This window comes from Staurois parvus, unplaced genomic scaffold, assembly GCF_062004578.1.
Source record: "Staurois parvus isolate SC_StPar_1 unplaced genomic scaffold, SC_StPar_1.0 ptg000941l, whole genome shotgun sequence".
Lineage (NCBI taxonomy): Eukaryota > Metazoa > Chordata > Amphibia > Anura > Ranidae > Staurois > Staurois parvus.
Window position 1 is genome coordinate 1,441,547 of NW_028318737.1, and position 27,727 is coordinate 1,469,273.

The 27,727-nt window shown below is 45.4% G+C and overlaps 3 protein-coding genes across 3 annotated transcripts in view; 2 read left to right on the top strand and 1 right to left on the bottom strand.

Moving 5' to 3' along the window:
- Positions 1-27,727, top strand: part of LOC149441872 (uncharacterized) — an 89,243-nt gene that overhangs the window by 10,262 nt on the left and 51,254 nt on the right. The gene's annotated exons all lie outside the window — the stretch shown is intronic.
- On the bottom strand, positions 1,325-6,425 carry LOC149441873 (uncharacterized). The gene is made up of 2 exons (XM_089656809.1): positions 6,310-6,425; positions 1,325-2,723 (listed from the first exon to the last, which is right to left on the bottom strand). Exon 2 carries the CDS (start codon positions 2,404-2,406, stop codon positions 1,426-1,428), a length of 981 nt encoding a protein of 326 aa, XP_089512935.1. The 5' UTR covers positions 2,407-2,723; positions 6,310-6,425; the 3' UTR covers positions 1,325-1,425.
- LOC149441874 (uncharacterized) lies at positions 24,429-26,399 on the top strand. Its single transcript, XM_089656808.1, has one exon. It carries the CDS (start codon positions 24,488-24,490, stop codon positions 25,538-25,540), a length of 1,053 nt encoding a protein of 350 aa, XP_089512934.1. The 5' UTR covers positions 24,429-24,487; the 3' UTR covers positions 25,541-26,399.

The window sequence follows — 27,727 nt, forward strand, 5'->3', positions numbered from 1 at the left end:
GGTGACAACCCTGATCATTCTGCAGGAACATTACACAGCAGCGTTGTCACCCTGTACAGGGAAGTCTTAGATAGATTATAAGTAAGACACACAACAAGTAAAGTCCAACTCCAGCTAACTCTTCTACAGCAGTTACAGCAACAGGTTCTCTATAAGGTTCAACCCCCCATATGAATGGAAGTTGACAGTTGTAAGCACCCCCAGCAGTGTTATATGGTGTTTCCCAACCATCCAACTTTCATTTTGTCAAATAGCTTGGCCTTCTACAGGAAGCAGAAAAAAACTGGGAGGGTCAACAGGTAATAAAAAAGTTACAAGGGGAGACTCGGAAAAACAAAAACGTTTATGCTAATGACAGATTGCACCATTTATGTAATTATTGATTTTGGCCATTGTTACACTTTAGTGCCGATGTCTTAACCCGTCCATTCAGAGTCATTAAGGTGAACCCCAATAAGAGGAATTTCAGTCTCCCAGAAGAAGTGGTAGGAATATGACCACACACTTAGTACTTTGTAAGTTCAGATCTCTTGCAGTTGTACCGTGTGAATAGTTTATGGAGAGGAGCAATAGCTGGACAGAAAAAAAAAAAGATAACAAGGACATCCAATCTTCACCTGATAGAATCCCTTTTGAGAAAACCAGATGAAACATAAGTGGCCAGCTGGGATTAGGTGGTACTGTTGAATATGTCCCCTAAAACAGCATTAACTCCATGTTGGATGGCCTACAGCAGCTTAAGAAGTTACTCTCTAACCAAACAGAGACCTCTATCTGGCTGGTATCTCAGCTACAGACCTGCCTGGAAAGATGTCATCCATGCGAGGATATAGAACATGGAAAGGAGGCATTGATCATGGGAGAGGAGGTGGAACATGTAATGGGAGGTGTGGACACGGTGGGCTTAGCTGGAGCCCTCAAGCCTAGCTTATGATGTATCAATTCTCAAAAGAACATGGAATGGACTCTCCTAATGAGGTTTCAGAGGCTTGGCAAGAAGCCATTGGACCCCATCCTAGACTCTGGTACTGAGGCATTGTTGGTCATGTATTGGTTGGTCAGATTCTGTCAATGAAGAAAACGCATGGGAACATAGCTCAGTTAATGAATGATGAAAATGAATTACATGTTCAGTCAATGCTCCATAAAAAAGGATAAAGATGAGGAAAACAGTTCAGTCATTGCTGCTTATCTGAAAAAAATGTCCAAAGGTAAAATATTCACAGGCCTTCTAGGAGTGTTCCTGATGGACATAAGCACTAAACCCAATGCATCCGAACATTAAATTCCTGATTGTTCACAGATTTTTTTTTCTAAGCAGCATTTTGTCTTTTTATGTCTTCCGTCGTTTGTGGGAAGACATTGGGGCTGTGAACCTAATGAGACAGCTTCAACTTCTTTAATATTGTCCAATCTTCTGGATTTTCATTTATGCAGCTCAAGCTTGTGAATCCTTTGGTGACAGATAAGCCCGGCATTACCTGTAAAAGCTTTGTCACATTCTGAACATTGATATGGCTTCTCTCGAGTGTGGATCCTCTGGTGTATGATAAGATGTGACATCCGTGTAAAAGCTGTCTCACATTCTGAACATTGATATGGCTTCTCTCCAGTGTGGACCCTCTTGTGTATGATAAGCTCTGCCTTGGTTGTAAAACATTTGTCACATTCAGAACACTGGTATGGTTTCTCTCCAGTGTGAATCCTCTGGTGTCTGATAACATTTGACTTCTGCATAAAACCTTTGTGACATTCAGAACACTGATATGACTTCTCTCCAGTGTGAATCCTCTGGTGTCTGATAAGATGTGACTTCTGTGTAAAAGCATTGTCACATTCTGAACACTGATATGGCTTCTCTCCAGTGTGAGCCCTCTGGTGTGCTTTAAGACTTGACTTGTGTGTGAAAGCTTTGTCACATTCTGAACATTGATATGGCTTCTCTCCAGTATGAACCCTCTCATGTAAGACAAGGTAATCCCTCCGTTTAAAAGTTTGATCACATTTAGAACATTGATATAGCATCTCTCCAGTGTGGATCCTCTGGTGTGCTATGAGATCTGACTTCTGTGTAAAAGCTTTGTTACATTCAGAACACTGATGTGGCTTCTCTCCAGTGTGGATCCTCTGATGTCTGATAAGGCGTGACTTCCATATAAAAGCTTTGTTACATTCAGAACACTGATATGGCTTCTCTCCAGTGTGAATCCTCTGGTGTGCTATAAGATGTGACTTCTGTGTAAAAGCTTTGTCACATGCAGAACATTGATATGACTTCTCTCCAGTGTGAATCCTCTGGTGTGTGATAAGCTGTGATTTCCATGTAAAAGCTTTATCACATTCAGAACACTGATATGGCTTCTCTCCAGTGTGAACCTTCTGGTGTGTGATATGTTTTGCCTCCATTGTAAAATCTTTGTTACGTTCCAAACAAGAAATAGCTTGAAATGACTCCTCTTATGTATACACGGGTTGGACTTTACTGTAAAGCAATTGTCACTTCCAGAACACTGAAATGACTTTTCTCATGTTGTCCTCTGAGGTTGGATCAGTGTTGAAGAGGACCCAAAGCACTTATGACATTTAGAACACGGATATAACTTGTGTCCTGCGTGACTCCTCCAGTGAACTGCAATAAAAACTTTCAGTCAATTAAGACACCTAGATGTTTGGTTTGTATTCACAAAGACCAGCATGATCGAAAACATGGTTCATCAATCCACCTGTACAGACAAAAAAATAAAAATCAGAATTCTATATAAAGGGCTAAAGTTCTTTTTAATTTTTAATGATTATTATTAAATATATCATATATATCATCGTGGGCTGTGTCAGCTTCATGGTTGTCCTCAAAGGCCAGTTGTAATTGTAAGAGTAGATGTCCAGAGCACCTCACCCCCCCCCCCCCCCATTACATCAGATGTCAAGAACCTCACACCCTCAGGTGAGAAAAATGTAAATGAGCAGCTGAGAGAAGAGCTAAAAACACTAATACCCCCACAAATCTATCCTAGACATTCGATCTAAAATGTAACAATTGCAACTAGAAAACCCTCAACTGAGGGAAGAGATAATGACACCAAAGATACAAATGGAGCTCAACAATCAGGAAAGAGAATCAAAGAGGATGTTTTATACAAAGTACCCATCAAGGAACAACAGACCGGTGAGACCAATCAGCTTCCGAAATGTAACAAGACAAAGACCAGCAATAGCCAAGACAACTCTACTAATCCTGAGACCACAAATAGTGATGGCCGAACACCCCCCTGTTCAGGTCGTGGTTAAACATCCGAACCTACAGAATGTTCTACAGTGAATGTCGAACACGAAGAACTGAGAGGTGTCTTACCGCATCTGAGTATGAAGATACCGCTCAGTTACTAAAATCCGGCATGAGTTATATGATGAAGTCACGGTGTATTTTAGTAGTGAGACATTCATTCATGTTCCTGGTGTCAGTGGGGTTCCCCACTGACAGCTGAATGTCAAAAGAATTGTCAGCATTGCCCAACAATTAAAAAAAACATCTTGTTGTCCCCCCCTCTCATCCACACCAAGCCCTTCGGGTCTGGTATGGATTTTGAGAGGAACCCTCCATGCCATTGTCCCCACAAAATTCATATCAGACCCTTATCCAAGAAAGCAGCCGGGCAGGTCAGGAAGGGGGGGCAAGTGCCCCCCTCCTGAACCATACCAGGCCACATGCCCTCAACATGGGGGGGTGCTTTGGGCCGGGAGCCCCCCAAACCTCCTTGTCCACATATTGATGGGGACAAAGGCCTCTTTCCCACAACTGTAGCCTGTGGTTGTGGGGGTCTGCAGCCTGGGGGGCTTATTGGAATCTGGAAGCCCCCTTTAACAAGGGGACCCCAAGATCCCGGCCCCCTCCACCTATGTGAATGAGTAGGCGGTATATGGTACTGCTACCCATTCACAAAAAAAATTGTAAAAAGTGATAGGACAAAGTCTTTGAAAAGTCCTTTATTAAAAATAAACATTTAAAAAATGTCCCCCAAAGTAGCTCCAACATCAATCACGATCCTGCTACCACCACCGCTACCCAAAAAAGGGGAAAAAAAGCTCCGCTTGCGACACTGGCTCCTGGCTGTCTGACAGCTGCGCCCCTGACAACAGTTTTCATATACCCCGCCCCCTTGTGACATCACCACGCACTGTGATTGGTCAAAGTATTACACCTGACTTGTGGTTAGGTGTATTGCTTTGTCCAATCACAATGCACTGTCAGGGCACAGTGCATTGTGGGGCATGGTGGGCAAACAGCCCACTGAACACCCGTACCGTTTGTGTTTGCCGAACACATGAACGGCCCATGTTCAAATCAAACTTAGGTTCAACTGGAACATGAAGCCCATCCCTACAAACAAACAATCATCAAACCACAAGAACAGCCAACAAACTCCGGATTCTTATTGTTATTAATAGACTCCAATGGGAAATATCTAAACACCAAACGGCTCTTCCCAGGAACAAGAGACAACAAAATTCAAGTCCAACAACTGAACAAGCGATAGGAGTCATCAATGATCCGTATTTCACCAACCCCAAACATATCATCATACACACAGACCCAAACATATCATCATACACACCAACCCAAACATATCATCATACACACCGACCCAAACGTATCATCATACACACCGACCCAAACATATCATCATACACACCGACCCAAACATATCATCATACACACCGACCCAAACATATCATCATACACACCGACCCAAACATATCATCATACACACCGACCCAAACATATCATCATACACACAGACCCAAACGTATCATCATACACACCGACCCAAACATATCATCATACACACCGACCCAAACATATCATCATACACACCGACCCAAACATATCATCATACACACCGACCCAAACGTATCATCATACACACCGACCCAAACGTATCATCATACACACCGACCCAAACATATCATCATACACACCGACCCCAACATATCATCATACACACAGACCCAAACATATCATCATACCGACCCAAACGTATCATCATACACACCGACCCAAACATATCATCATACACACAGACCCAAACATATCATCATACCGACCCAAACATATCATCATACACACCGACCCAAACGTATCATCATACACGCCGACCCAAACATATCATCATACACACCGACCCAAACATATCATCATACACACCGACCCAAACATATCATCATACACACCGACCCAAACATATCATCATACACACCGACCCAAACATATCATCATACACACCGACCCAAACATATCATCATACACACCGACCCAAACATATCATCATACACACCGACCCAAACATATCATCATACACACCGACCCAAACATCCTCCAGGGACAAAAGGAAGCCTCTGAGAATAAACTATTACAACTAACAGAGACCGCACAACAGAAATGTCCTCACTCCAACATCATACTGTCCTCCCTAATTCCAAGGATGGACATAACAAACAATAGAAAACTCAGCGAATCAACACAGAGCTGGCAGATAAAACCAGGTCAGAGCCTACCATTCACCTGACACAACATCATTCCATCATGACCCAACACCTCTATGACTACAAACACCTCAACTAACAAGGGGGCAGTCAACTAGCAAGAGAACCCAAAGACATTGTACTGAATGGAACTCACAACCCGGGATCTGGCACAAACCATCTCAGATGGACACAATGGGGCTGATTTACTAAAACTGGAGTGTGCAAAATCTGGGGCAGCTGTGCATGGGGGCCAATCAGGTTCTGACTTCAGCTTGTTCAATGAAGCTTTGACCATAAACCTGGAAGCTGATTGGTTCCCATGCAGAGCTGCACCAGATTTTGCACTCTCCAGTGTCTCATTGTCATCATAGGCCGTGTCCAGAATGACCACCCATCCCCCATATCAGCTGGCTTCAATGTTATATCTCACCTTGCTGCTAATGATGGCAATGCACCTTTCTCCTCAATGGTCCCATTATTAGGATATGACCCCAGAGTTCCTGATTATAGACTGTCATACGTCACCATCTTTATCATCCAAATGAAGGAACATTTCTGCTGCTGCATATGTAGTGGGTGGTGGAAACTTCCATTTTGTCTGTAAACCTCAGACAGACCTACTCAGTGGTGTGACTACAGATGATCCCTCAATATCGCCTCTCCAAGAATAATGTACCTTCAATCTAATATTCCTAAATAATCTATACAAGTCCTGCGCCAACAAAAACTTCTTCATGATACCTTTAGGGCTAAAGCCCAAACCTTTCCCCAGAAGGTCCATCTTACCCGATGTCAGTCCAGCTGAGGAGAAGGTGACAATTCCGTCTATTTCTGTTGATGATGAATCATCTGTTGGGATGGTTGGATGAGTGGGAGATCCCTTGTTGCAGCGTTGATGTTTCCTACCTCCCCTGTGGCCGGATCTCTGCTGTTTCCTTGATTCTGATGGACAATACGAGGTCGATGTTGTCCCTCTATAGATCCTAATAAAGTGCCTCCAGCAGAGGAGGGAAGTGATGGGTCAGAGGCTGTAGAAGAAGCTCTAGTGAGCAGTCTAGATGGACGAGGTGAGTCTTGTGTAGGTGGTGCTCCAAGAGTACGCCTGATTAGTAGACGGTTAGATGTTGGACTCCTTCAGCTGCTCGGCTGACAATGCAGACTGCAGTGTAGACTCCACCTGTGTGATCTGTACAGCCAGACCAGGTTCTTCCTTCTGGAGAAAGGAAACTGGAGAACAATGGAGCTTTTGTTTAGGAGTTGTGTAAACAGACCACTGGACTCCTCCCTGTCCACAAACAGACCATTGGACTCCACCCTGTCCACAAACAAAGCTGGGGTCAGTTTACCTCCTAGCCCCCCATATAATAAGCTGTGCTTTCTAATGTTCAGCTAAAGTTATCTTTTTACATAGACAAGACAGTTGTCTTTTTAGGAACTTCTCAGGAGGACTTTGATCTGGTGTCATTTACCCAAAAAAAACCCTTCCCCTCCTCCACTAAGAACACCCCCTTCTCCCCCCCACAGAGGAAACCCCTCCCCCACTAAAGACACCCTCTCCACTGAGGATACTCCATTCCTCTCCTTTCCTCCTCTGAAGACACTCCTCCCCCTCCTTTCCTGCACTGGTGTTGACACCCCTCCCCCACTAAAGACACCCTCTCCACTGAATATACTCCATTCCCCTCTTTTCCTCCTCTGAAGACACCCCTCCCTCTCCTTTCCTGCACTAGGGACACCCTTCCCCCTCCCCTTCTGAGGACACTCTCTCCCCTAGTGTTGTCACCCCTTCCCCACTCAAGACACTCTTTCCACTGAGATCATCCCTTCCAGTTTAACATGTTGCCACCCGGCCTATAGCCAGATGGCAGCCGGGCGAAAAGCTCGTCCCTCCGGGTTTACGCCATATGGCAAAAATAAAAAAAAATTATCAATTTTTTTTTTTTTGTGCTGTCACCAGTCAGTGTCCCTGATCACCGCCATGCCAGTTATATGATAATTCTGTACTGCACTGGTGACAGTATATAAAAAAATAGTGAAAATAATTTTTTTTAAATTTCTTCAATTTCCAAAAAATTATGACAAAAAAGTTACAACTTCAAAAAACTCGCCATGCCTCTTATGAAATATGTCACACTGTCTACTTTGCAAAAAGAGGTAATTTGGGGGATATCTGTACCGTCCTGACATTTGGGGGATATCTGTACTGTCCTGACATTTGGGGGATATCTGTACCGTCCTGACATTTGGGGGATATCTGTACCGTCCTGACATTTGGGGGATATCTGTACTGTTCTGACATTTGGGGGATATCTGTACCGTCCTGACATTTGGGGGATATCTGTACTGTCCTGACATTTGGGGGATATCTGTACTGTTCTGACATTTGGGGGATATCTGTACTGTTCTGACATTTGGGGGATATCTGTACTGTCCTGACATTTGGGGGATATCTCTACTGTCCTGACATTTGGGGGATATCTGTACCGTTCTGACATTTGGGGGATATCTGTACCGTCCTGACATTTGTGGTATATATGTACTGTCCTGACATTTGGGGGATACCTGTACCGTCCTGACATTTGGGGGATACCTGTACCGTCCTGACATTTGGGGGATATCTGTACTGTTCTGACATTTTGGGGGGATATCTGTACCGTCCTGACATTTGTGGTATATATGTACTGTCCTGACATTTGGGGGATACCTGTACCGTCCTGACATTTGGGGGATACCTGTACCGTCCTGACATTTGGGGGATATCTATACTGTCCTGACATTTGGGGGATATCTGTACTGTCCTGACATTTGGGGGATATCTGTACTGTCCTGACATTTGGGGGATATCTGTACCGTCCTGACATTTGGGGATATCTGTACTGTCCTGACATTTTGGGGGGATATCTGTACCGTCCTGACATTGGGGGATATCTGTACCGTCCCGACATTTGGGGGATATCTGTACTGTCCTGACATTTGGGGGATATTTGTACTGTCCTGACATTTGGGGGATATCTGTACTGTCCTGACATTTTGGGGGGATATCTGTACCGTCCTGACATGTGGGGGATGTCTGTACTGTCCTGACATTTGGGGGATATCTGTACCGTCCTGACATTTGGGGGATATCTGTACTTTCGTGACATTTGGGGGATATCTGTACTGTTCTGATATTTGGGGGATATCTGTACTGTTCTGACATTCTTGGACCTCAAGAAAATAGATTGGCTGTCAGTACTTCAGGATTGATCAATATTCTGATATATCACATAGCTTGTGAACTCTATAACTTCCCTACAGACTAAATCATAAATAATAATTTGGGTTATTTTCACCAAAGACATGTAGCAGAATACATCTCGGTCTAAATGTATAAAGAACAATTATTTATTTGCAAACTTTTATAACAGAAACAAAGAAAAACGTGTTTTTTTTTAATTTTCAGTCTTTTTTTGTTAATTTAGCAAAAAATAAAAACCACCAAAAGAAAGTTCTAGTTGTGTGAAGAAAATTATAAAATTTTAGTTTGGGTACAATGTTGTATGACCGCGCAATTGTCATTCAAAGTGTGAGAGCGCTGAAACCTGAAAACTGGCCTGGTCAGGAAGGGGGTAATGTGCCCGGTATGGAAGGGGTTAAGAAGCTCCGGGTAGTTCTGGTTATTAAGGATACGTGTGAATGTGGTAAAACCTTGAGATTGGAAATAATATTTGGCCTTGCTCCAAATTCTGTCAATCAGTGCTAGAGTGGGGAACTGTGCTAGGGCTTTGAACTCACCTGCTTCCAGGCATTCCACTAAATGATCTGTGGACACAATCCCTAGAAGAAGTGACCTGACCGGGTCTGGGTGTGGATTGTCCCGCCAGGCTGGAAAGTGTTGTAACTGGGCCACAATATAATAAAGAGAAGGATTGGGAACCTCAGGGCCTCCCATATCTGTAGCCTCCTGTAGAGTTTCTAGTTTAATCCGAGGCGTGGCATCCACCAGATTAAGGAGCCAAACACCATATCAAATCTTCTAAAGATCCGTATAGGAATCCAAACAGGGACGTTGTGCAGAATATAAAGTCATTGAGGGGCCCAGATCATTCTGATGAAGTTACACCTCCCTACCACGGATCGAGGGAGTTTAGTCCAGCTAGTTGTTTTCTGTTGAAATGTTTTAATGAATGGATGTCAGTTTAGATCTGTATATTTCGATAGAGTGGGGTGAATGATAATACCCAGATATATAAAGGAGGCCACTATTTCAATCTGTGCAGCTTCAGGTGGTATGGGATGTGTAAGGGTGTCCAGTGGGAGAAGGGTGGACTTATCCCAATTTATTGAGAAGCCGGAGAAGGAGCCAAATTCACTGATTAATGTCATTAGGTGTGTCAATGAGGCAAATGTATCACCCAAAAACAGAAGGGTGTCATCACCATAGAAAAATACTTTCTCCATCTGCTCTCCTCTACAAAAACCATTTACCCGGACCCTCTCCAATGGCAGCCACCAGAGGTTCTATCACTATAGCGAATAACAGCGGGGAGAGAGGACAGCCCTGCCGTGTCCCTCTGCCTAGTGTGAATGAGATGGACAGGGCATTGTTAACCCGAATGCGGGCCGACGGGGCACGATAGAATCATTGAATCCACAAAATGAAAGTGTCCCCCAGGGTTACATTTCACAAGGACTTGCCAACGGTATCTCCATTCTACACAGCCAAACACCTTAGGAGCGTCCGGAGACAAAATCACCATCACCCATATTATCAGAAGGGATTTGAAGGTTAAGATAAAGCCTATGACTATTGATTGCTGTAGATCTGAATGAAACCCGACTGATCCGGGTGAATAAGCGTAGAGATAACCCTAGTCAGTCTGGTCACCAGTACTTCAGTAATACTTATGAAGTCTGAGGTCAATAGTGATATGGGCCGGTAGGATTCTGCTAAGGTTGGGTCCCTCCCCGGCTTCAAAAGTACGACTATTATTGCCTCATACATGGGGAGGGAGTTCTGTTCCAATGCCACCTGGAGTATTTTAAGTAGTTCAGGTAGAAGTATTCCCCCAATTATTTGTAAATTTCCATGGGCAGCCCATCTCCACCAGGAGCCTTGGAATTGGAGTATGAAGCTCCAGCCATCTGCAAGTCTTCAGGAGTGAGTGGTGCTTTAAGCTTTTGCCTTTGATGAATAGTAAGTTGAGGAAGTGTTAAAAACTCCCGCATGGTAGAGTCATCAGAAGACACTTTGGGAGAGTAGAGCATTTCATGAAAAGATCTAAAGCCTTGTAAGATGGAGGGGGTATCTGTGACCAATTGAGTCGAGGACAGTTTTGAAGAAGAGATATGAGAAGATGGTTACTGAGCTTTTGCAATGATTGCGAGAATATGACCCGTCTTTTCCCCCTCCTCAAGGCTTGAGAAGAAAAAATGTTTATTTTCAGCATGCTGAAGTTGGACAGTGCGCAGAAACTGTTGTGCCACAAGCACCCCCTCTCTTGGCCGGCCTCAACCCCCCACTGTCTGGAGTTAGTCTTCATTCTGGAAATGTCTTTGATATACGTGCCTCTAATATATGCTTTCAAAGCATCCCAAACAATCATAGGAGATGTTGAATGTCTGTATCCAAGTAGAAAGCCCTGTAATTGTTTATGCATTAAGTCAGTGAAGAGAGTTTCCACAATGTAAATGTAGAGGACCTTTTCAGGGACAAGGATATACGCATTGGGAAATGATCAGATAGGCTCCTGGCTAAAGAGGTCACCTGAGGTGTATATGGTAGAATCAGATTGGAACCCAATGCCAAATCTTTATGGGATAGCGAAGAGTGACATTAAATTTGAGCATCTAGTGGGTGGAGGGATTACCATAAGTCCCGGAGTCCAATTTCCTTCATATGGCGTTCCAAAGGAGTGATTTGTCTAGGGCCAAGTGGGGATAATTTTTTAAGAGATCTAAGGAAGTATCCAAAACTGTGTTAATGTCCCCCATTACCAATAATGGTGTTTGTGGATGGGTGGCTATAAATTGAAACAGACATCTCACCATCTCCATATGAAATGGTGGAGGTACATACATATTTGCAAGAACACATAAATGAGAGTCCCAACTGTATAACAGAAATATATAACGACCCAACGGATCTATTTTGGATGAGATAACCATGAAAGGTACTCCTCTGACAACCATGATACTCATGCCCCTAGAGTACTGACAGTGTGTAGTATGGAACTGAAGGGGGAACTCAGAGCGTTTCAAAAGATGAAGAGTATCCAAAGTCATGTGAGTCTCCTGAAGGCATACAATGGAAGGGTTTTGATGGCTGAGGAATGTGAAGACAGACGTTCTCTTCTTTGGGTCATGCAGACCATGGACATTCCAAGAAAGGACAATATCCTTTTGATTACTCATAGTTATGAAGGAGGTTATGAAGACTAGGAGTGTGATTCCTCCGGGGTAGTGTTCCGTGTCCCAAGGAAGTGTTTGGTGGGATATCGTCAGCACGATATATACAATTATAGGGAACACCCAGAGACGATGGATCTCCTGAGACAGCATAGCAAGTGAAAAAAATATAAAAAATACGAGTTAGGCCAAAACATGGGCAAACCTGAGTCAACTCAAAAATACCCCGCAGGGTAGCAGAAGGGGGAAGCAAAGGGACTATATGTGACATTCCAAAGGGTGTAGCCATGGGAGTCATCTGTTACTAAAGCAAAACAGGCAATCTACTCATCCCTGAACTCCGCTTTCATACTAAGGGAGAGACAAGGAGAAATTTGAGTTGTGAACGCCGGGCAATGGATAAGTCATACTGGAGCTGGACATAAGCGCCTTTCATTCCTATCCAGCCAGGTAGCTGCTGCTGCAGGGGAGTCATAGAATTGTATGGAGCCATCTGTTATGACTCGTAGCTTCCCAGGATAAAGCATGGAGTAAGACACTTGGATCACACGTAGGCGGCATTTAACATCAGTAGATCTGGCTCACTTACGCTGGATTTCAGCTGAGAAATCTGGAAATATAGATATTTTTGCACCTTGTATTTCCATGGCAGGTTGTTGTCTAGCAAGATGGAGGATGACATCTCTATCCATGTAATGTAAAAGTTTCAGTAGACAAGGTCTGTCAGGGCCCCCATTGGAGGAGGACGGGGTGGGACCCGATAGGCTCTTTCCACTGAGAAAAAAGGCGTTAGGTCATCTTTGCCGAATGTATTCAGTAACCAAGTCTCAATAAATCCCACAGGATTCTTTCCCTCAGCTTTCTCAGGCAAGCCTACCAGGTGAAGGTTGCTCCTACGTAGGTGATTCTCCATGTCCTCTGATCTGGCCAGGTGCTCAGATGTTTTCATGGTGTTAGAATGTACATCTTGTTACAATGGAGGGAGTTCACCCTCCAATGTGCTCACCCTGCCTTCAATGGTGGTCGCCCTCTCTGTCATCTTGTGCATATCATGGCGGATAAATAAAATGTCCTCTTTCATGCGTTTATATTCCACAGTAAGCTGTGTGAGCGATGTGCCATGAGTGTGGACTGCTGTTATTTCTTTCAGCGATGGTTCTGGGGGTTCAGGAACCTCTGCATGGCTCTCAGAGTGGGGAATAGGAGAGCAGGTACTCACTGTGCCGGAGGACAGAGAAGGCATTGCAGAGGCCTGAGGGAGCTGCCACCCCCTCTATCACTCATCGCCATCTGCCCAACACAAGAAGTACTGCACTTCATTATTTACTTCATGATTTAGTCATGAAGAACAGCATGCCTGAGCCCCACCAGAGGTCAGAGAGTGAGGAAAAAAACAGAACTGTCTTTTATAGGAGGGACAGTGATAAGGGGATTAGAGGACGAGGGTCCCCACCCCCTCTACCACTCATCGCCATCTACCCAACACAAGAAGTACTGCACTTCCTTATTTAGTCCATGATTTAGTCATGATGAACAGCGGGGCTGAGCCCCACCAGAAGTCAGAGAGTGAGGATGTGATGGGAGTGACTTTTGGGGGTGGGGGGACTCCTGTATCAGCTCCCCATATTCCTCTTATATGTAAGCCACTCTGTACCTGTTAGAGGTACAGGGTGATCTGTCCTGATATTGTGCAGACATGTATAGGTGGGGTGTAGGGGTTGTTCATTTTACACTGTCAGGTGCTGCATCCCATTGTTCTACTGTATCTTGCTTGCCAGCAAACTATTATGGGATGTATGTGTTCCTGTATTGTCTACTGTCAGGTGGTGTATCCCATTGTTCTATTGTGTGTCTTGGTTTGGTGGGGGGTGTTTCCGGCAGCCCTTCCCCCGGATAAGACAGCCTGCTGAGGTGTTTCCTGTTACTGGTTGTATTTCCCCCCCCTGTGTATATATCTTGTGTTTGTGTTAAAATAAAGCAGTCCACTTCCTGTCTTATTTCATGTATGGTCAGCGGTGGTGTCTGCGGTCGGTGTTCAAACAGGGAAGCGAGAGTTTAATGGAAATACCCTAACGCAGTCGGGGTCCGGTTCCGTTACAGAGGAAACAACCAGAACTGTCTTTTATAGGAGGGACAGTGATGAGGGGATTATATGACGAGGGTCCCCACCCCCTCTATCACTCATCGCCATCTTCCCAACACAAGAAGTACTGCACTTCCTTATTTACTCCATGATTTAGTCATGAAGAACAGCGGGGCTGAGCCCCACCAGAGGTATTGTACCCCCACCGGCAAGTATTGTTTTTAATCTTTATCCCTGCTGAGAGCAAGCCGCAGGGCTCTCCTTTCAGGTGCCAGCCTCTGCCACCCCGTGTGTGTGAACCTCTCCTGTACCTACTATGCGGTAGAGGGTAGAGGGGATGGAGGAGAGCAGACACATTCACTCCCTTCTTGTCCTGACCCAGAAGTGATGTTATGAAAGATTTCCCGACCATCGAGGCCGGCAAAGAATGTAATGCGGTGCGATGTGCACTATATTACATCCAATGGAGTACAGGGGAGACGTTGGGGGTCTTTTAGACCCTGGATGTCTCAATAAAGAGAACCTGTCATCAAAAGTCATCACATAGAGGACTTTGTCCCCTTAAGTAAAAATGTTTTTTTTAATTGTAAACATTTAAAGTTACACCCAAGTACATAACTCCTCCCCTTAAAAAATGTTGAGGTCCCCCCACCCCCACATATATGCACACCCAAACCTAAGAGCACACGCTGGAGCGCCTACACGTGATAACATTGATTGTGATACACGTTACATATCGCCGGTCACACCAGAATGAGAGGATAATTCTAGGAGCAGACCTCCTCCGTACTCTATACTGATGACCTAGAAGGGGCTATAAATGTGTCCCCTATAGATAATACCGGGGACTAAAGGTTGTCACCATTTCAGCACACACAACTTAAGGTTTGACATGTTGGATATCTATTTACTCGCTGCAACCTCGGCTTTTATATTTTTACACATAAATGGGTCATTTATTGCTTTTTTGTGCCCTGAAATTAACTTAACTGTATTTTTTAATGAAATTTTGCATTTCCTAGACTTTGTGATAATATTTTGTGACATAAAAATTTGGAACTGCTGCTATTTTATTCTCTAAAGTCTCTACTTTCAGAAAATTGATATTTTGGGGGTTTTGTGTCATCTTCAGGATAAAATTATTTTTAACGTGTGCAAAAAATGCAAAAAAGGGCTCTGGGAGTGAAAGGGAGAAAGGATAAGCAGGACACTCCCCTTTCCTGAGGAGCAGCCAATCGGTTCTCATTACACTGCAAGGTCTCTCCCCTCCCTGCTAGTCCCCGGGTGCAGTGCTGGAGACAGGCGGGGGAGGGGAGGAGGAGATAAACAGCGCAATGTTACACATATTACACATTTAAGTTGTTATAAAGCCCCTTTTGTTTTTGAAACCCCCAACATTCCTAAAATAGCCTCAGATTTATATACATTTTCTGTTACAAAGGAATGTTTCCTTCCTCCTGAGCAGCAATGTAAGGGGCTCTATGCTCCATACTCCTGACCCCGGCACTCCATCATTGTGTTGGCTGCATAGTGTAATGATTGCCCATTGGCTGCCTGTGTAGTGTCATCATTGCCCTTTGTAGGCCATGTATGGTCAGGATGGTCCTTGTCTTGTCTATTTATTGTCAGTGCTGTTTGTTTAGAGGACCATATTACTAGAATTTATCTCCACAATGAGGAGAATGTTCCGGCCCCGGAAGTGGGGGAATGTTCTGCCCCTGAAGGGGTTCATCTGGGTTCCCACACTATATATGTGTGTATCATCATCTGCTGGAGATAAAAGACGTCACAGTGACTATGGAGGAAGAGGACGGACATGACTATGGAGGAAGAGGACGGACGTGATGGTGGAGGAAGAGGACGGACGTGACGATGGAGGAAGAGGACGGACGTGACTATGGAGGAAGAGGACGGACGTGACTATGGAGGAAGAGGACGGACGTGACTATGGAGGAAGAGGACGGACGTGACTATGGAGGAAGAAGACAGACGTGACTATGGAGGAAGAGGACAGACGTGACTATGGAGGAAGAGGACGGACATGACTATGGAGGAAGAGGACAGATGTGACTATGGAGGAAGAGGACAGACATGACTATGGAGGGAGAGGACGGACGTGACTATGGAGAAAGAGGACGGACGTGACTATGGAGAAAGAGGACGGACGTGACTATGGAGGAAGAAGACGGACGTGACTATGGAGGAAGAGGACGGACATGACTATGGAGGAAGAGGACAGATGTGACTATAGAGGAAGAGGAAAGACATGATGGGGGTTACTGGGTGTAAATAGAACATAACATCTTATTACCTCCTCTGCTGCCACTTCCACCAATGTCTCCTCTCAGCTTCTTCCTAAATTTCCTTCCTGTACCTGACATCACTTCCTGTCTGTACCTGACATCACTTCCTGTCTGTGCCTGACATCACTTCCTGTCTGTCTTCCATAGAGACTTCCTGTCTGGGTAGAAGTGAGATCCCCACCTTGTGGAGCTCAGAGGAACTGCAGCCCCGAGAAGCGTCTGGTAGTGTGACCCCGGCCTTGTGCTGGGTGTGTATGGACTGTAGATCCTTATAGAGGGGTCACCTCCACTCCCACCAAGGGGGACAGAAATATATGACTGCTCGGGGGAGGGGTTTTGGCCCCTTTGATTTTGCAGTAACATTGATTGCAGATTTAGTCCTGTAGAACATCTGGTATATGGATACAAAGCCCCCCAGCTGGGAGTAAAGGGTGGAGAGTGATTGAAGTAGATGCAAAGTGGAAGCGGTGGACTTGCAGAGAACACTATACTGAGCACACAATATTGTCTGTCTCCATGGATTTGCACAGGATTTGAGATGATTTCCTATAGCAGCAAATCTGATGAGATGAATGAAGTGGGTGTAAAGTGGAAGCAGTGGATGTGCAGGGAGCAGCATCTTGAGCACAAAGCACTTTATGTTGTGGATGGATTTGCACACGGTTCAGTTTCCTTCATTTATTGATAAACCCCATAAGACCAATGAAGTGGGTGTAAAGTGGAAGCAGTGGATGTGCAGAGAATAGGATTTGGAGCCCCGAGCTCTTTATCTCTGAATGTCTCCACATATTTGTAGTGTATTTGTGATGATTTCTGTGCACACACAATAGGACAGCGCTGTGACACATAATGCTCTTCTAGATGACAGGGAATCCTTCCCTTTGTTACAGCAGCAGTCCGCTAGAAGGTTTTTGTAGGTTTGGAGTTGTTACACATAGCGCGGGTTTTATCCATTTATAGTGATGACATCATTGCCCAAATCTGGGGGTCACCAGCCATTTCCACCCTTTACTCCCAGCTGGGGGGCTTTGTATCCATATACCAGATGTTCTACAGGACTAAATCTGCAATCAATGTTACTGCAAAATCAAAGGGTCCAAAACCCCTCCCCCGAGGAGTCATATAGGCCGGGGTCACACTACCAGATGCTTCTCGGGGCTGCAGTTCCTCTGAGCTCCACAAGGTGGAGATCTCACTTCTACCCAGACAGGAAGTCTCTATGGAAGACAGACAGGAAGTGATGTCAGGTACAGACAGGAAGTGATCTCAGGTACAGACAGGAAGTGATGTTAGGTACAGACAGGAACAAAGGAGACATTGGTGGAAGTTGCAGCAGAAGAGGTAATAAGATGTTATGTTCTATTTACACCCAGTAACCCCCATCATGTCCGTCCTCTTCCTCCATAGTCACTTCCGTCCTCTTCCTCCATAGTCACGTCCGTCCTCTTCCTCCATGGTCACGTCCGTCCTCTTCCTCCATGGTCACGTCCGTCCTCTTCCTCCATGGTCACGTCCGTCCTCTTCCTCCATAGTCACGTCCGTCCTGTTCCTCCATGGTCACGTCCGTCCTCTTCCTCTATGGTCACGTCCGTCCTTTTCCTCCATAGTCACGTCCATTCTCTTCCTCCATAGTCACGTCCGTCCTCTTCCTCCATAGTCACGTCCGTCCTCTTCCTCCATAGTCACGTCCGTCCTCTTCCTCCATAGTCACGTCTGTCCTCTTCCTCCATAGTCACGTCCGTTCTCTTCTTCCATAGTCACGTCCGTCCTCTTCCTCCATAGTCATGTCTGTCCTCTTCCTCCATAGTCATGTCCGTCCTCTTCCTCCATAGTCACTGTGATGTCTTTTATCTCCAGCAGATGATGATACACACATATATAGTGTGGGAACCCAGATTAACCCCTTCAGGGGCAGAACATTCCCCCACTTCCGGGGCCGGAACATTCTCCTCATTGTGGTGAGGTGGTCTTCTCATAGGAGTGAGCTGAGCTCTCCTGGGTTCGGTTCCAGTGTTGCTCAGTGAACTGGCTGAACTCAATCCTTCCTGAAGTCAATGGGAGCCAATGCACAATAGTTGGGCTAATAGACAAGGGGGTGTCAGACAATCACCCTGAGGGACATGTACAATGCAGGGATCCAGTTGGCCGGGAGCAGGGAGGTTTTAATGGTTAAAGTGAAACATTATAAATGTCCAACACCTATAACCCCTCCCCTCCCGGGCACTTCTACCCCCTCCCTGACCAGGCCGATTTTCAGCTTTCAATGCTGTCACACTTGGAATGACAATTGCGCGGTCATGCAACACTGTACCCATATGACAATTTTATCATTTTTTTGTGACAGATAGAGCTTTCTTTTGGTGGTATTTAATCACCTCTAAGTTTTTTATTTTTTGCTAAACAAACCAAAAACCACTGAAAATTTTGAAAACAAAATGTTTTTTTTTTAGTTTTTGCTCTAAAATTTTGTAAATAAGTGATTTATCTCCTGTACTGATGTGCGCTAATGAGGCTGCAGCGATGGGCACTGAGAGGCTGCACTGATGGGCACTGATGTGGAGGCACTGGTAGGTGGCACTGATGGACATTGACAGGCGTCACTGACGGGCACTAAAAGGCAGCACTCATATATAACACTGATAGGCGGCATGGATAGGCACCACTGATGGGCGCTGATAGGCGGCACTGACTTGCACTGATATGCAGCACTGACTGGCACTGGTAGGTGACACTGAAAGGCAGCTCAGATGAGCACTGATATGTGGCATTGATGTGCACTGATGGTCACTGGCAGGTGGCACTGATGAGCACTGACAGCTGGCACTGATGGACACTGACAGGTGGCACTGCTGGGGCTACACTGTTCATCAGGGCACACTGATCATCAGTGCCCTGATGATCAGTGTACATGTTCCCTCTGAGGAATGCCGATTACCGGCTCTCCTCTCCTCTGTCAGCGTGACAGCCCGAGAGGAAAGAAATGCCAATAACCGGAATTTCCCTGTTTACATGCGATCAGCTGTGATTGTGTCCAATCATAGCTGATCGCTCTTTGGCTCTTCAATCATATCTTTGGCTCTTTCCATTGATCAGTGATCCGCTGTGTCCAAGGGACACAGCACACCACTGATCGCCGTGCTGCGCACTCCCGGAGCCACACACGCATGGTTAGAGTGAGAGGACGTCATATGACATCCTCCCAGAACAAGAGAACCGCCTTGCACTTGTCATTACCTTATATGGCAGACAGGAGGCAGTTAAATGACATTTTTGGGGAGTGTCCTAATCTTGGGGGGTTTCCTAATATTGGGGGTTGTCCTATTCCTGGGGGGTTGTCTTCATCCAGGGGAATATCCTAACCCTGGTGGATGTCCTAATCCTAAAGGACATCCTAATCCTGGGGTATGTCCTAATCCTGGGGGGTTTCCTACTCCTGGGGGGGTTGTCCTAATCCTGGGGGGTTTCCTACTCCTGGGAGGTGTCCTAATCCTGGAGGTGTCCTAATCCCCCCTGTGAAGGGGCATCTCTGATGTACAGAAAGTGCTGCAGCAGTGCTGACATTTACAAAGGGAAAAGTGTTTATCCATTTGTCTACCAGCATCTTCCTGGTTTACAGGAGTGCACGCCCCCCCTTGCTGCTCACGCTGTGGTTGGACACAGCATGAGTTTGTTGTCAGGCTTGCAGCCAATGATTGTGGCTGTGAACCTGCTGATAACTGTGGCCAACCACAGCACAGAGATCAGGGTGTTAGTGATCACACAGCAAGATCTGGCTGCTTCTTCTCCCTGATCTCACTTACCATTCAGAGCTGAGATCAGGAAGAAAATCCATCCAGTCTGGGAGTACAATCAGCACACATACACTTGTTAGGCACACAGTGAACCCCTTGATTGCCTTCCTGATCACCCCCGTCACCCAGCCACAGTCATTAGTACAGTGACAGTGTACAGTATTATCACAGATCTCTGTATTAGTGTCACTAGTGACATCAGTCAGTGTCCCCCCCAGTCAGTGTCAGTTACTGCCAGTCTCTGATTGGCTGCCACATTATCAGTCACACTATAAATCGCTGATCACTAGTATAGTGTTTCTCTGGACTGGTATCCTGGTCACGGTCAGAACTATACTAGTGTCCCTGATAGTATGGTGTCGCCATAAATGCAGTGTTAGCAGGATCAGCCCTGATCACTGCCACCACTTGCATTTACCCCCCCAACAAATGCAATGTCGGTATCATTTTTCAGATCACTGCCATCTCTGATACATTGTCTGCAAAACCACAGTGTCAGCAACATCTGAGCCTGATCTCTCCTACCACTAGCAGATCATTTCATTTCTAGCACACAAGCAGTCCCTGATTGCTAGCCAGGAGCTCTTTTTCCCATAGTCACCACTAAGTACCTGTAAATTTAGTGTCCAAAAAAAGGTTCCCTAGGGAGGCGTACAGGATTCCCAGCATGACAGATGAGAGTGAAGGGGAAGCCTCACTATCAGAATCAGGCTCAGATTATGAACCTGTAGAGAGCAGTGACACCCCAGCAGGTAGGTCTGATGATGGTGAAGAGGTCCCTGCTAAGATCAGGCACACCCAACCCCATTCCCAGGTTGCTGAGGTGCTAGAAATGCAGGATTATTGTCATATGCAGCACAGTGACAGCACTAACACTGCACTACCTTTTGCTGGATTGACAAGCACCAGTGTCCTAGTGGAACTTTGTGTAGAACAGGCCGGAGGTAATATGATTTTACTTTTTTCCAGTTCCTGCCAATCAGGCAACAGAATCTATTAGGGCTGATATACTGTGTGTGATACTTCAATGGGCTTCTGGTGTAGATAGGCCGCAGCACTGATTGGGCTACAGAGACTGTGTCTCTATGTGGCAGTCTGTATTGTAAGAATCCTGGACTTTAGTAACCGGCAACAACAACTATGGAACCTGTATCACATGGTGGTGTGGTGTGGGTTAGGAACTCTCTCACCAGTCCTTCAAAGTAGTGGTGTGAAATGATGTCCTTGTTGCTGGGGGCCCCTTTTCTGGCTGTCTTCCCATGGAGATAGCAGTGCCAATGGCGATGGCACGATCCACCTACATGCCGGATTGACTATCCTGCCTCTCTGTACAATCAACAATCTGGAAATTCCCTTCTCCATCCTCTGATTCAGTCTGATCCAGCCTGAGGCCTCCTGGATCGGCACTCTGTTCTCACACGCACCCTGCCTCTCCTCTCCTCCCCTTTTATATGCTCCAGCCCCTTTACTCACTTAATTGGAATCTCTAGTTGTCAGCTGAACTGAATGAAGAAATCCTGCTTGCAGCATACAAGTCCCAGCATTCTCAGCGTTGCTGTACAATTTCCTGTGTCAACTGAATTGCAGAGCACAGCCATCTTGTGGCCATTTAACAATCTGCAATTAGTAACAATGCAGTGTGTTACATAATATAAAAACCCCCAGTGATGATCAAATACCACCAAAGTAAAGCTTCATTTGTGTGAAAAAATTATATAAATTTCATTTGGGTTCAGTGTTGCATGACCAAGCAATTTCCAGTTAAAGTAGTGCAGTGCTGAACAGAAAAAAAAATGGCCTGGTCATGAAGGGGTAATACCTTCTGGTGGTAAAGTGGTTAAACTGTGTGTTAGGTTCTTTATAGGTAGAAAGGTAAGGATGTGGAACTCCCTTCCACAGTTGGTGTGTCAGCGGGGAGTGTAGATACTTTCACAAACCTTTTAGATGTGTTTCTTAGGGAACACAATGTAAAGGGATATGGAAGAGGATGGTGCCATAGACACGCAGATACACACAATGCGGCTGAACTGGAGGGACGAGTGTCTTTAGTCAAACTTACCGACTATGTAACCATTTATCATTCCTTGTCTGCAGATCTAAAACTCATCAAAACCAGTTCAGAGACAAAACAAACCCAACGGAGAAAAAGGGATTTCTGATCCGGCAGACCAAGAGAGTTCTGGGGTCTAAACACTAAACAGTCTAATCTAAACGTGTTCCCGTGGGGGGCGGTAGTTCCTAAGGTATAACTGAAGGTAAAACTTTTTTGTAGTTTTGGAGTAGAGAGGAATTAGAGCATCTGTCAGTTTTCATTGCGGTTTCTGCCCCCATTTGTCCCGGTGACCATTATAACCAAAAGTGAAAGAGAGTCCCAAAGACATCAGAACACTAACAGAGAGTAAATCGTCCAATGGGGAAACTAGTTCTGGTGACACCGCAGAATTCCCTCACTTTGGGGGGATTTCCTCTCACTTCTTGTTTTGGCTCAGAGACAGGAAGTGAAGGGAAATCTCCCCAATGGGACACAGATGGCAAAAACACCTGACAGAGGTTATAACCCTCCCTTACTCTATCCAAAATGAAACAAGTGGCCTGTCTTTAATTACACTTTAAATGTCCATCAACCCTCCTATTCCCCCCTCACATCCACATCCTATTATTGTGTGACCAATACCATCCAAATCATTCTTACTTTCATTTCCCAAAGTTATCCGTCTACAAGGAGACCTGTATAGATCACATGATGGCACCAATGAGGATGGAGGAGGACCGGAGTCACATGACTGAGAAGATACTAAACCTCACCCTGGAGATCATCTACCTGCTGACCGGAGAGGTGAGGAGGATTCTGGGAGGTCACATGACATCACTCTGATCTCTATTAATAAAACACAGACCTGACCGGAGAGGTGAGGAGGATTCTGGGAGGTCACATGACATCACTCTTATCTCTATTAATAAAACACAGACCTGACCGGAGAGGTGAGGAGGATTCTGGGAGGTCACATGACATCACTCTCATCTCTATTAATAAAACACAGACCTGAGTGGAGAGGTGAGGAGGATTCTGGGAGTCTAACATGATATTCCTATTGGTTCCTCAATACAGAGATTTCCTCTTCTGAAGTCAGGTGATCATATGACCATCACAGTGCCTCCATGTGACTCCCTAAACCCTGAGAGACACAACATGCAGAAGATTCTAGAAGTCACCAAGAAGATGATGGAGCTGCTGACAGGAGAGGTGAGCGGTGCCGGGAATTCTGGGACATTCTCCAGTAACAGACAAGGGATGTGTCTGGATGGTGACTGTATCATTGTGTGTGTCAGGTTCCTATAAGGTGTCAGGGTGTCACTGTCTATTTCTCCATGGAGGAGTGGGAGTATTTAGAAGGACACAAGGATCTCTACAAGGACGTCATGATGGACAATCAGCCGCCCCTCACATCACCGGGTAAGAGGAGACTTTATTGTAAAGGAGAGAGCAGTACGGAGGATCCACCTAGATCCCCCATCATCTGATAAACACATAGAAACAATGGATTCAGTCTCAGGAGATGGGAGACAGAAGTGTGGGACCTCTACAGCTTGTCTCATGTGGACATCTAGGCCACCGCTGATTGCTGAATACCAATATTATGAGTCCTGACCCTTACACTGTATACTCTATGTTGTACATTACATCATTCTAATACTATATAGTCCTAATTGTTTTTTCCTATATGATAAGTTTTGCATTCCATAGTCCTGACTTCTGCTCTCCCCCCTCCCCCCACTGCTATATATACACATAATATGGATTCTCTTTTGTTACCCCCATTTCCTCCCAGCTGGACATTTTATATCGGATGATGTGATTGGAGCACAGACTTTTACATGGTGATAATAATGTGATAACATCCTCCAACTTTGGACCCTTAAACAGAAAGTGATAATGAGGGAGGAGTCAATACCCCAATGATGGTGGTCTTCAGGATCAGTCCAGTCTTCATCTTGGTTGTTCTCCCCCATCCTCACTCTCTGACCTCTGGTGGGGCTCAGCCCCGCTGTTCTTCATGACTAAATCATCGACTAAATAAGGAAGTGCAGTACTTCTTGTGTTGGGAAGATGGCGATGAGTGATAGAGGGGGTGGAGACCCTCGTCCTATAATCCCCTCATCACTGTCCCTCCTATAAAAGACAGTTCTGGTTGTTTCCTCACTCTCTGACTAAGGTCCATGAATAAAGAAATGACCTGGTAGGAGATCAGAGGAGCCATTTCCTTGTTCCCTTGAGGGTGGAATTGTAAGCTCCTCAGAGACCAAGCTGCCTGATGTGGGCGGAGTCCTGGTTTGGGGGAACCAATCAGTTCCTGTCTAGTAATCCTCTTTGTCTTTGTATTTTAGTCCATGGCCGGGAGATGAGGAAAACCTCCGAGGATTGTCTCACTTTGTCTCCAGACTGGAAAGTAGAAGATGAGGACATCACACAGTATAGTCCAGGAGAAAACCCGGCTCCCTCCAATGTCCATCCAGCACCACCCAGTGTAGATGGACCATCGGATTCCTCGTATCCTGAGGAACCTCAGACTGTGCGGGACCGGGCCGGCCTTCCAACAAAGAAGATGTTCTCCTGTCCTGAGTGCGGGAAGAGGTTCCATGCTAAATCTGGTCTTAATGTGCATCAAAGATCTCATACAGGGGAGAAACCATATTCCTGTCCTGAGTGCGGGAAATGTTTTTCAGTGAAGTCCAATCTTTACAGCCATCAGAGATCTCACACAGGGGAGAAGCCATATTCCTGTCCTGAGTGTGGGAAATGTTTTGTAAAAAAATCAGATCTTGTTACACATCAAAGATGTCACACAGGGGAAAAGCCATATTCCTGTCCTGAGTGTGGGAAATGTTTTTCAGTGAAGTCTCATCTTTATAGCCATCAGAGATTACATACGGGAGAAAAGCCATTTTCCTGTCCTGAGTGTGGAAAATGTTTTTTACATAAATCAGAGCTAGTCAGACATCAAAGGTTTCACACGGGGGAAAAGCCGTATTCCTGCTCTGAGTGCGGGAAATATTTTTCAGTGAAGTCCAATCTTTCCATACATCAGAGTTCGCACATGAGGGACAAGCCATACACCTGTCCTGAGTGCGGGAAATGTTTTTCACACAAGTCCATTCTTCACAGACATCAGAGATCTCACATGGTGGAGAAGCCCCTTTCCTGTCCTGAGTGCAGGAAATGTTTTTTACATAGATCAGATCTTCGCAGACATCAGAGATCTCACACAGGGGAGAAGCCTCATTGCTGTCCTGAGTGTGGGAAATGTTTTTCAGCGAAGTCCAATCTTTACATCCATCAGAGATCTCACACAGGGGAGAAGCCATATTCATGTTCTGAGTGTGGGAAATGTTTTGTACATAATTCAGGACTTGTAAAACATCAAAAGTTTCACACGGGGAAAATGGCTGGATGATTGATTGTCACATTCATCCAACAAATTTTCTATAAATAGCCCCCTTCTCTTTCATGGTCAGGCATGGCTTCATACTAATCCCTGAGATCATACTCAGACACGGATGAGTACAGTCCACACCGAAGGATATATGTTATTAACCCAACACCATTATACCAACCATTGATTTAACATTGAAAATACTGCATTTGGCCTTTACATGGTGCTAAGTGTCATAGAAATGATCACCATCTAATAGCGAGTATGGCATTTTCCATATTAAATCAATTCAATCCATTTAAACAGCTCAGCAAATAGCCTACTAACATTCATTTCCCCATCCTATTCACACAGGAGGAATGGACATGAACTCTCACCAGGTGAATGGTTCCACACATTCTTTATGAATAGACCCCCAAATGTCAGGAGACGTTTCTATAAAGACGGGAAGTATGGAGCAGAGAAATGAAGAGACCTCCCAGCAATGTTATTACCAGGCTGCAGCTAGGGGGAGCTCTAATGTCACCCCAGCAGAGGGATCCCATCTAGCCCACATTAACCCTCTCACTGCCAGAGCTGTTTCTGCATGATTTTGCACACATGGGAAAATGCAGATTTTGGTCCTGAAGATGAGATAAACCCCCAAACATCTATTATGTGACATCAGAGGCCCCGGAGAATAAAATGGTGGTGATTGTTAAGGTGTTCCCCGTACACAGATTCCCCTTCATATCCGCCTTTATTTCCTCCTTTCCCCCATTTTCTATGTTGGGATCTTTTCTACAATACTTTGTTATAATAATGGAACACGTTGCGTATTGTATTGTACACCAATAATAATGACTCCGCCCCCACATTCCAGACAAGGGATCTTCCTGACCAATCGGATTCCTTCCTTTACTATTTCCTGATTTTTATGCTTCAATCTTGTTAAATGTAAAATTATAATAAAACATTTATTGAACAAAAACTATTGTGTGTGTCGGTGCAATGACGGCAAACTTCAATATAGAACATTGCTCCTCGGTGACACCTCACACCCTTCAATAACGGCGCAGAGTGCGGGGGTCAGCAGTATATCATATACAGCCCACCATACAGAGTGCAGAGGGGGGCTGTAGTGTGTCCCCCTCCTGATCCATACCAGGCCACATGTCCTCAACATGGGGGTCACCTTACCAGGAGGGATTCCCCCAGGCATAGCACCTTGGCTGGTGGCTGTGGGGATCTGTGGGTGGGGGTCATATTGGATTCTGGAAGCCCCCTTTAATAACAAGGGGCCCCCATATACCATCCCCCCATGTGAATGAGTATGGGGTATATAGTACCCGACAATAGCACCAGCCCAATGACAGCTCCCTAAACTGTCATCATCTACATAAGTGAAGGGACAGGGATGGTGGGACCTTATTGCCCAAATGTGACCAGTGACCATATTTGGTCAGTGATGTCACTGCTATCCCCGCCCCCTTCCTTACATGGCAGGGATTCCCAATGACATCACTGATTCCTGGGGGTGTGGCCGCTGTACCCATCCATGTCTTCCTCAGGCACCAGTGACAGCGGGAAGCTGTTATATATAGAAGTGGTAGAAATGTCTCTTCTATATGTGATGATCGGCTCCTGCAAAACACGGGACCGGAACAGGCAAAGTTTGGTTTGTACTGTCGTCTCATCCCTACTCTCCGACAACTAAACCCAGAGATCATCCCAAGTGGTCATTGTATTTGTCCCTTACATTGGTGACCAATGGGAGAAGGACCCCTTATATCAGTGGTCAGTGTAGTGGTCCCTTACATTGGTGACCAATGGGAGAAGGACCCCCTTATATCAGTGATCAGTGTAGCGGTCCGTTACATTGGTTACCAATGGGAAAAGGACCCCCTCATATCAGTGGTCAGTGTAGCGGTCCCTTACATTGGTGACAATGGGAGAAGGACCCCCTTATATCAGTGGTCAGTGTAGTGGTCCTTTACAAAAGACTAGAAGGTTTAAAAAGAACTAAATGTGAATGAATCACCAGGACCTGATGGCTTGCATCTGAGAGTCCTCAAGGAATGAAGCCAGGTAATTGATAGTCATTCCTCATCTTTAGGAAAGCTTACTGACCGGAATGGTGGCAGCAGATTGGTGAAAATCTAACGTGGTTCCAGTATTCCAGAAAGGACTGAGATACATATCTGGAAGCTCCAAGCCAGTCAGCCTAAC

Excerpts from the sequence above, each read along its gene's own strand:
- LOC149441873 (XM_089656809.1), bottom strand. The coding sequence starts at position 2,406 with ATGGAGGCAAAACATATCACACACCAGAAGGTTCACACTGGAGAGAAG.
- LOC149441874 (XM_089656808.1), top strand. The coding sequence starts at position 24,488 with ATGAGGAAAACCTCCGAGGATTGTCTCACTTTGTCTCCAGACTGGAAA.